The sequence below is a fragment of the Fukomys damarensis genome, unplaced genomic scaffold (genome assembly GCF_012274545.1).
Source record: "Fukomys damarensis isolate Sample0158 unplaced genomic scaffold, DMR_v1.0_HiC HiC_scaffold_11, whole genome shotgun sequence".
Classification (NCBI taxonomy): Eukaryota; Metazoa; Chordata; class Mammalia; order Rodentia; family Bathyergidae; genus Fukomys; species Fukomys damarensis.
This window is the reverse complement of record NW_022900923.1, coordinates 8,905,843-8,915,981: the sequence shown is the minus strand read 5'-3', so window position 1 is coordinate 8,915,981 and position 10,139 is coordinate 8,905,843. Positions and strand designations below refer to the sequence as shown.

General features: G+C 50.3%; 1 protein-coding gene across 1 annotated transcript in view; it reads right to left on the bottom strand.

Annotated features, from left to right (window-relative positions):
- Positions 1-6: 6 nt before the first annotated feature.
- Nek2 (NIMA related kinase 2) overlaps positions 7-10,139 on the bottom strand; it is a 17,771-nt gene continuing 7,638 nt past the window's right edge. The window contains exons 2-9 of the mRNA XM_010642684.1: positions 9,756-9,850; positions 9,326-9,543; positions 8,650-8,890; positions 5,702-5,784; positions 4,679-4,805; positions 3,868-4,096; positions 2,470-2,595; positions 7-866 (exon numbers count right to left, since the gene is read on the bottom strand). Of these exons, the coding sequence (XP_010640986.1) occupies positions 640-866; positions 2,470-2,595; positions 3,868-4,096; positions 4,679-4,805; positions 5,702-5,784; positions 8,650-8,890; positions 9,326-9,543; positions 9,756-9,850 (1,346 nt within the window). The 3' untranslated portion in view covers positions 7-639. The remainder of the gene's footprint in view (positions 867-2,469; positions 2,596-3,867; positions 4,097-4,678; positions 4,806-5,701; positions 5,785-8,649; positions 8,891-9,325; positions 9,544-9,755; positions 9,851-10,139) is intronic.

Below are 10,139 nucleotides of genomic sequence, written 5' to 3'. Positions count from 1 at the left end.
GGGGGGGGGGGATAGCCAGTGTAGACACTGTTAAACAGAGTAACGAGGAATGGAAGAATACAACACAGAGATGAATCCCCACCACCGTCACAGATCTGCACTGCAGGGTGTATTTACAAACAAGATGTCTTGGGGTGACCAATTTATATCCAATCTGGTTCCCCAAGAAGTTCAAGAACATTTAAAACCTCACATCTGACTCTAAAGCTAGACATGACAGTTGCAAACACACAAATCGGTCATTTAAAACTTCCCAAGAAGAGCTGCTCCTGCACGAATATTTTTTTCCCTAACATTTCTCCCTCCATATGTAGAATGTCCGATCTCATATTCCTAGTAGTAAACACACACAGGATTAACAGCCCAAACAACCCAGAAAGAATCATTCCTTCCTTAAAATGGTCTTAAAAGAAGAAAGAAAAATTCAAATGTGAACATCTGGTACAACAGTTGCTGAGAATAGCAAAAGCAATTCCAAAATATCAAGCTCACTATACAGAAAGGTGAGGCACAGGAACTAGGGATAGAAAGCCACAGCAGTTAACACCCATCTCTAAAGGACAGCAGCACTAAATCCTGTGCCTGACCCACGGCTCCCAGGAGCCCCCGCGGCTCCCAGGCCCCACCGCGGCTCCCAGGCTAGCGCATGCCCAAGATCTGCCTGCTCTTGAGCTGGTAGTTCTTCTCTAGGTCCAACAGAGCCTGCGCCTGCAGTTGTGCAGCATGAAGCCTCTTCTTCAGGTCCTTGCACTTGGACTTGGAGGTGAGCTGGCTCTCCGAGCTCTCATCCCTCACTGTGTTCTCTTTGCTCTCCCTGTTGAAGTGAACCTTCTTCTTAATTGTTGAGGATGGCAGATCGAGAAGTTCTTCAGGAAGAAAAAGAGAAAGGGTTTTGAGTTACATGGATAGAAGTTCCACTCCTGTATCTTTTTTTTTTATTGGTACATTTTGGATATACATAATGGTCACATCATCACAGGGAACTTGTGCCTGTACATGATGTATCTTGCTTTTTTTTTCCATTCTCCTCCCTTCAACCTCTCTTCCCCTCCCTTCTTCACAAAAGCTGTTTCTATTTTGTTCCCTTCTTTTTTTTTTCCTTGTCTTTCCATCTCATACTTAGCACAAATAATCACTCTTTCAGACCCCATGTGGAATCTAGGTGCCTCGGGTGGGGTTAGGATGTGGGGTTGGCAGAAATCAATAAGCCTTTTAGTCTGTGCCACTGAAAACATAACTCTAGAATGCTCCAAACATCTGGAAACATGTTTTATTCTCTTAACAGCCAACTTTGCTCTTAAAGTGAAATGCACTGGACACATTACCAGACTTCTGGAAATCAGTGCTATTATCTGTATTTTTTTTTTCCTTGCAGTACTAGGGGTTGAACCCAGGGCCTTCACAGTGTGCTACATCCAAAGCCCATTTTCTGTCTTTTACTTTGAGACAGGGCCTTGATAAGTCCCCAGGTTGTCCAGGTTCAAATTTGGTGATCCTCCTGTCTCAGCCTCCCAGAGTGCTGGGATTACAGTGTGCCTGTAATTACTGGAAAACCAGTAATGTAGGGCATTTCCCTCCAGAGGGCACATCCTCTCCTGTGAGCACCTACTTGCTCCTGACGCTAGAGGTCTGCTTTAAGCAGAGCCTGTTCGATACCGTGTAGGAGGTGACGTGGGTAAGAAATGTGGACGGCTCAGGTCCATTTTCTCCAGCACACACCCCTATGTCCCCAAGAATCGAGCACTGTCCACCGCCAGTGCTGCAGCAGCACCCAAGCAGCATCCCACCCGGGGCGGGGGACAAGGTTCTCCCTAGGCAGACACAGAATGATCTTGAAGGGACCTCAGGAGACCCAGGGCATCCATCCGAGGTGGCGCTGTGCAGTCTGTTCCTGTCCTGCTGGGTGGCTGAGGTGCTCAGTACGTCAGGGCTCAGTCCTCTCACATAACAGAGCCCAGGGCGACTGGCTTCCTGCAAGGTCACAGCGGGGTCCCTGTGCCTTCGCGTGTGGCTGACTCGGAGAAGCCGCAGCCAATCCATCCATCCACCCAGAGCCCAAGGGTGGGAGGGGAACTGAACTCGGTCAGGAAGAGCCCACGCCCAGGATCTTCGAAGAGTCGCTAGGGCTGGGTGCACAAAGCTCACATGAAGAAGCTTCTCCCTGCTTTCTTCATCGTCCTGATCAGGGTTTAAACCTGTGTTGTCTTTGTGAGTGGTAGTGCGGGATCTAACAAGGGTGAAGTGAGCACCGTGAGACTTCAGGAGGGGAGGGACACGCCTGTGATCCCAGCACTCCAGAGGCTGAGGCAGGAGGATCGCGGGGAGTCCGAGGCCAGCTGGAACTACACAGCGAGCTCAAGGTCAGCCTGAACTACAGAGACCCCGGCTCCAAGAAAAAGTGCAACACCGACGTGCGCTTTCTCAGACCTGCAGCACAGCCCTCTTGGAGCTCATGGACCCCGTCCCTACCTGGAGCGCTGGCCAGAGACAGAAGCCTCCGCTCCCTCAGCAGCCCGCAGCTCTTGAGCAGCCCCTCGGCGCGGGCCAGCTTGTCCTCTGCCAGCCTCTCCCGCACACACAGCTCACGCTCCTTCTCTAAAGATGAGTGGGAAAGAAAACAGTCAGTGGGTGGTGACGCGTTACCCATCACTTTTCCTGTCCCTTGGCCCACGTGTCCCATGAAGGGGCCCCTCGTGGTCATCTGGTCACCTGCTCACCTGGCTCTGCTGGGTTTTATTGACTTATCTATCTTTGGTTTTTTGAGACAGGGTCTCGAGTGGTAGTGCAGACTAGCCTCGTCCTTATGGTGACCCTCCTGCCTCAGCCTCCTGAGTGCTGGGATCACAGGTGTGTGGTACCACACCCAGCCACAATGTTTATCACGAAGCAAAAAAATCAGTGAATACACTGGGTACTTTACTAACACATTTAAATAGACAAAGTTTACTTACTATGGTTTTTGCTTTGTAGAAAAACAGTGGAAGTCCACATTGGGCATAAGGCCACAGAAGCGAAATCAGAGGAGTCATAAGGGTGGTGGGGGACACAGAGCCCCTGTAGTCTCTGAGTATCACCCCGATGAAGAGCTTGCTCCTGTTTCTACCCTGCACAATCCCCGCCCTCGCCAGCAGCTCACGCCGGCGGTGCAGACAGGCTTTTCAACACCCAACACTGGTCGGCATGGAATCAATTACGGACAATCCTCGCTTAGCGACCTAAGACCTGTTAGCCCGCTGTGTGGTCGCACCACAGTCTGTACGTCCTGTGTGTGCAGCCTCGATGCCCTTTCATATGGTTCAGCCGGTTTACACAGCTTTCTAATTTCAGCATCTTAGACCTGGCACCAGGCCTCAGCCTTTCAGGAGGTAAAGTCATGGGTTTTATGCTGGAAGGCAGCACATTTTAATCCCTTCCTGTGCACCAGAACACGTCGTGTGCAGGATGGGAAAGGAACAAGTTGCTGTACATAAAGAGTAATGTCTGGCCGGGGATTTCGCTCAGTGGTTCCACCGCCTGCCTCTTAAGTGCAAGGACCTGAATTAGATCCCCGGTACAAAAAAAAAAAAGGGTACTGCCTACTGTGTTGGGGCCAATAATACACCCTGGCTGACTGCTGATTCCAGAGAAAGAATTCCAATGTGGAGTTGCCAGCAAGCTCATCTATAATATTTCGGCTTGGCAAGTGTTATGAAAAGGTTCTAGGCCAGGCCCAGTGGTCCACACCCAATATCCCAGCACTGGGGAGGCTGAGGCAGGAGGACTGCTTCAAGTTCCATGCCAGCCTGAACTCCATAGTGAGACCCTGTGTCAGAAAACCAAGAATGAAGGCTCCAGGGAGGACCGCAGGGCTCTGCACCCCGGACTCACGCTCCAGCATGTCCTCCCGCTCCCGGAGGGCCCGCGCTCGCTCCTGCAGCTGCAGCTCCTTCCTCCGCAGCTCGCTCAGCGCCGGGCTGGAGTCCCCTGGCTTCTCAGGCTCCCCAGTGCCGGCTGCTCTGTGCTCTCTCCGTTCCAGCTGTCCCTGCTGCTCTTCTGCGACCATGTCAGCTATCAAAGGGTTCTCAAGAATTTCCTCCACGGAGGGCCGGTGGTAATCCTGGGAAACGGGCCACAAAACACAACATGCATCCAAAGACAGAGCCACTCTACAGGGAAAGGACTTCCGAGGCCCAGGTGGGGACGCCTCCAGAGTAGCCGTGAGCATCTGGGTCATCACCTCAGCCCCTTCTTCATTTTTATTTTGAGACAGTTTCCCAGGCTGGTTTCAAACTCGTGATCCTCCTGCCTCAGCCTCCTAGAGTGCTGGGCTTACAAATGTATGCCACTGATTTTCCCTCTTTCTACTCCTCTCTGGTCTCCAATTGCTCAATCCGAGCTAAAGGTAGGGTTTCGGCCACTCCCTCGCCACCTGCCACCTGAGGTGGCTGAGGACAAAGGGAAGGAGGATTTGGGTCCCTGGCCGCAGCCATCTGCGAGGACTGCAGGAGGAGCAGGACACAAACAAGGCACGGAAGGCGAGGCTGGCAAAAACGAGCAGCCTTCACTGTTCACAGAAAACTTAGCTAAGGAAGTGGACTTCGTGCTTCCTCAGCCTCTCCTGCTCCACCAGGGAATACGGCACGTGCTCCTACACATAACTGAGGACCCACAGGAAGACAGAGAAGCTCCTGCCCCGTACCTTTAAATCCAACATCCTCGTAATGAGGTCATTTAGCTCGTCCGAGAAGCGGTAAGGAATCCGCCGGAATTTACCCTCCCTGATCTTCCCAGCCAGTTCTTTCTGGTTGAAAGCTGTAAACGGAGGCCTGTGGTGAAAGAAAGAGAAGGATTTTTAAAAGGAAAGCATACAGGAGATGAACCTAAGCCCGATTCTGGCTGGCTCCCCTCTGGGGTGCTCCTCCGCAGCCAATGCCCGTTTCCTGGCCCTGCTGCCATCGAGGGCTGAGCTGAGCTCGGGGCACGGAGGGCCAGCGGTCTGTGGTTGTGACAGCGGACAGCAGCATCTCCAGACACCGCTTCCTCCACACCCTGGGGAAGCCACCTTACCACCCTAGCGGGCAAAGAGGTGGGAGCGGAGAACGACCGTCCCGGGCTCCTCCCTCATCTCAGCTCCCGCTGCGGCCCCGTGACCCCGACTCTACAGGGGCAGTGCAGACGCTGCGCCGGCCGCGGGCTCTGTGTCCCCCGTGTGAATATTTTGTTTCTTCGGCCTGTCCATCTACCTCGATTTTAAGTTTTAGAATTCATTCAGACTCTGAATGCACAGACTACCAGGCGCTGCTCCCCAGCCCGACGTCCAGGCCAGAGAAAGCAGCCTCGAGTTGTGTAGGGTCTCACTGGGTTCCCGCCTCGGTGTCCCTTGCACACCTGCACAGGTGAGATGTGATTTGAGGCAAATGAGACCTCCATCTCCTCAGTGTTAGTTTTGAATAACATCTTTTTCATTTTCATTGTTTCCTGCTTTGAGACAGGCAGGGTCTCACTACCATATCTCAGGCTGGCCTTGAACTCACTGTGTATCTCAGTGTGGCCTCAAACTTGTGGCGATCCTCCTGCCTCAGCTTCCTGAGTGCTGGGATTACAGGTGTGAGCCACCATGTCCAGCTCCGTTTTCCTTTTCACCAAAAATAATAAATGGCCTCCTTTGGTTTGGTCAGGGACGAGCAAAAGGACTCCTGCTGCCGGTCACAAGCGTACTTACATTAGCGCACACAGTTCATACAGCAAACAACCCAGGGACCAGATGTCGGACTTCTCATTGTAAGACATGCGATTCATTTGTTCCTAGAAGGGAGAAAGGTGAGAAAGCACGAGCTGAGTTTATTTTAAAACTTACAAAGCTTTTTAGGGCCAGGATGTAGCTCAGTGGTACCTCACCTGCCTGGCAAGCACAAGATCCTAGATTCAATGTCAGGTACAAAAATTAAAAAAAAAAAAATTACACCTAAGATAAAAATGGAATCTCAAAGTTTAGTAATGTTTCCTCAAGAAAAAGAAGGTCTGGAATCTTCTGGGCTGGGGATTTAGCTCAGTGGTTCTGGCGCCTGCCTCACAAGCACAAGGGTCTGAGTTCAATCCCTGGTACCAAAAAGAAAAAGAAGGAAGAAATCTATAACAAATCTAGATATTTTATCCATAACAAAAATTTCAAACACAAAAGGCTAATTCTGCTTATACCACAATGACAAAAGATGAGAGTTTGTAGTTTATCTTCAAGCTTATAATGGAAGGGCGGGGGTGTGACTCAGTGGCAGAACACTTGCCTAGCACGAGTGAGGGGCCTTGGATCAATGCCTAGCACTGAAAAAAAAAAATACGCACACAAGCGTGCACACACGCACACACTTATATACAATAGGAAAAGTGCAACAATTCTGTTTCAAGATACCTATCATATATAAACATCCGCTCATTTTTCAAAATGAAAATGTTGAATGCGGGCTAGATACTGACATTTCAAAGGTGACTCTGAGAGAGCTCTACCCCAGGACACTCATAATCTAGAAACACTGATTGATTTTTACTGGAGATATTATTGGGCTAGGTTGCCCCAACCAACCTCAAACTCCTGGGCCCAAGCAATTTATTGCCTTAGCCTCTCGAGTAGCTAGGACTACAGGAGCACACCACCAAATTCAAATAAAAACTTTTTATTTTGAGAGAGAGAGAGTCTCACTATGTGGCTTAAGCTGGCCTTGAATTGGCAGAGATCCTCCTGCCTCAGCCTTCCAAGTGCTGGGATTCCAGGCATGTGCCACACCATGTCCAGCTCCTAACAAGTATCTTAAAAGAAGAAAAGAAAACTCCAGAATAATCCAAATATGCATCTGGCCCGTATCTAAAAGGATATAAACAGAAACAGCTAACTGGATTACAATTTATGTTTAGTCCCCTGTAGAAACCTCGGCAGTGGCTGAGATGCTTGTTACCTATGTGAACTATTTGCCTCTCTCCTCCACACCTGCAGTACCTCAGTCTACCGGAGCTTATTCTCCAGGGGGCCAGGTGAGGACCAAACCCCCGGGGAGGCTTCTTAGAAGCTTGGAGCCCAGCAGGTGCGTCTGACCCCACTCCTTGGCAATCACTGTCTCAGGAAAACGGAGCTCATCTAATTACAAGGGCAGGAGGGAAAGGGAACAAAGAATTGCGGGGGTTTCAAATTTTCCGAGAACCACTTATAAATAATTCCCCTTTATGTTAAAGGCTTTCTACTTGGAATTTGATACGGGAGAAAATGGCACTGTTCTGGCCATGTCTAATCTTAGTCAAAAATAAATCGTACATTTACAAAGTTTTATATTATAGGCCGATATGTTGGCATGTTTTATAAAGATCTGAAAAGTCCTAGAAATGTTTGTAAACTACTAAAACACTAATAAACTGGGCAGTGGCACAAGCCTGCAGTCCCAGCTCTCGGGGCGTGGGGGCTGAGGCGGGAGGGTTCCGACTCTGTCCGCAGACTGAGCAGCTTAGCAAGACCATCACAGAAACAAAACACAAACTAACCCGTGTCTCTTTATCTGGCCAGACGCCACACACTGACGCAGCTTTTTAACGCCACCAGACAGCACCTACCAGCAGCGGACCACCAGACCCGCACCTCGGCAAGTTCACGCCATGATCGACGCTGCAAGGAAGTAAGAGAGCAGGAAGGCGGGACAGCAGCTTCTTCAGAGCAGGGAGCCATTCTGGAAACTCATCTGCCACTGAGGCAGCGGATAAGCAGAGCGTGCGGTTTAGGACAGGCAGAAAGGAAGGGACTCATGGCAGAGCTAACGTCAAAGAGCTTAGAATTCACGGGCTCTGATGTCTGGCGGGTGTCATGATGCACACCTGCAATCCAAGCACCAGGGAGACACAGGCAGGAGGATCTCCCAACTCCAAGGCAGCCTGAGCTACACAGTGAGATCCTGTCTCAAAAGAGCAATAAATAAATACACTAAGTTGCTAAATTGCCCATGCTGGGCTCAAATTTGTACTCCTCCTGCCTCGGCCTCCCAGAGTGCTGGGATTACAGGAGTGCCCACCACACCCAGTCAGACTGCATTTTAACCACTTACTGGTCCAATTATTTAAATACAGGATGACCACAAATTGCACATTTTGTTATTTTTTATAAATAATAGGCAACATAAAAAAGACAATTTTGTCAAATTTAACTAATACAAGAATGGACTGGTGGAAATGACACCCGCCCGAGCGACGCCCGTAACAAATGCACAGCCCAAGTGGCACTTGGGGTAAACCACGCTGTTAGACCAACACTGCGAGCGAGTGTGACGCTGGTGTTTCTAGGACGCACTTGGGAAACGCTGCTGCAGGTGAAGCAGAGACGGCCCCTCTCGCGCTTCTAATTCCAGAGTTTATGTATCACACAGTAGTCACCCAGTACAAGCTTGGGCTGAATTGTGAGACAGAGGAACTTAACAATCAGAGGTCCTCTTGGAAAAGTACAGACTTCAAATGAAACTCTAGGGCCGGGGATTTAGCAAGCACAAGGTCCTGAGTTCCCAGGTACCAAAAAAAAAACCAAAACCAAAAAACTTGACTACTGGATTTACTAACCAACGAACCAGCAAAAACTCAATTTCCTCTCGTTTGAATGCTTAGCAGTGCGATGCTGACAGGTACCTGGATTCCGACACTTACAGGAGACATGTAGTATGGTGTGCCAACAAATGTTTTCGCAAAACTCATGTCGTGGCTCAATGTCCTGGCGAGCCCGAAGTCTCCGAGCTTGACGTTTCGCTTGCCATCCAAGAAAACGTTGGCTGGTTTCAGGTCCCGATGCAGCACCGTGTGGCCGCTGTCGCTTCGCCTGTGACACTCCTTCAGGGCCAGCGTCAGCTGAGTCATCACCCGAAGAACGAACTCTTCATCTAAGTACTGTCTGAAACCAGAAGCGGTCGCACAGCATAAAACTTCTGATTAAAATCACCGAAGATATGGCATGAAGTGAATTACCTAGTTTTCAAAGTGTTCAGATGGAGAAATAAATTATTTGGATATGAAATATGGGTATTGACTTACCAGTGCCTTTTCTGAATGCTACTGACCCACGGAACAAATACAGGTACACACTTCCATGTCACTAAGAACTCATCCCCAATCCTAACTCAAGACACTTAACAGGAACAAAACCAGAGTCGTTTTCAGCTTACATTTGGAAGATGGCTGCATACCTGTAACCCCAGCACTCGGGAGGCTGAGGCAGGAGGATCTCTGCAAGGCCATCCCAGGCAACATAGTAAATGTAAGACCAGCCTGAACTACACTGGGAGACTGTTTCAAAACAAACAAAAAGAAAAGAAAAGGCTGCCCTTACCTGTCCCTGGTTCCCTTCGTAATGACACTAGCCAGGTCCCCGCCTTCACAATATTCCATAACAATGTACAGCGTTGTGTTGCTGCGGTCAATGATTCGATCATAGTAACGGACAATGTTCGGGTGTTTGAGCTCACGGAGCAGATTGACTTCGGACACGAGCATCTGCTTCTCCGCCTCTGTCATGGAGCCATAGTCGAGCTCTTTCCAAACCAGTATCTGAAATAAGGTACGAACGAGCTGGTGTCACTCAGAGAATCAAAGCCCCAAGTTTAAACAGTTGCCTCCCTTTTAAATACACAACTTAGTTCGATAAGCATCAAGAGCCCTGGGTTTATCGCCACAATCTTCCTTTGATTTTTGAGCAGTAAAAAGGACGCTGTGAAGGGAGGAGCAGGGCGGCGGCACCGAGGGTCTCTCCCGCTCCCTACTCTCAGCTGCGTGACGCGGAACTGGCAAATCCGGGAGAGGCGGTCAAAGTCCCGACAGCTCCTGGCGGCCGCGCCGTCCCCGGAGGCGGGAGCTCAGCGAAGACCCCTCGTCAGCAGCCAGCAGCTTCGGCTCCACTGTACCGGTCCACCTGTTCCTGGGAACAGGAATCCAACGCTCCGGGCACGTTTTGTAACAAACAGTAGCTCAAGGGCCTGCGAGCTGTCACCCTCGGGAGACCCCAAGCGAGGAAATGCAGGGGAGAGGGAGACCCGAGAGAAACAAATACAACCCCGATGCCGACCTAGGGGAGGCGCCTGAGGCCTCGGGCACCCACACCACAGGCTTGGCGGTGCCCTCGCGTGCGCAGGGCGCTCGTCCGGCGG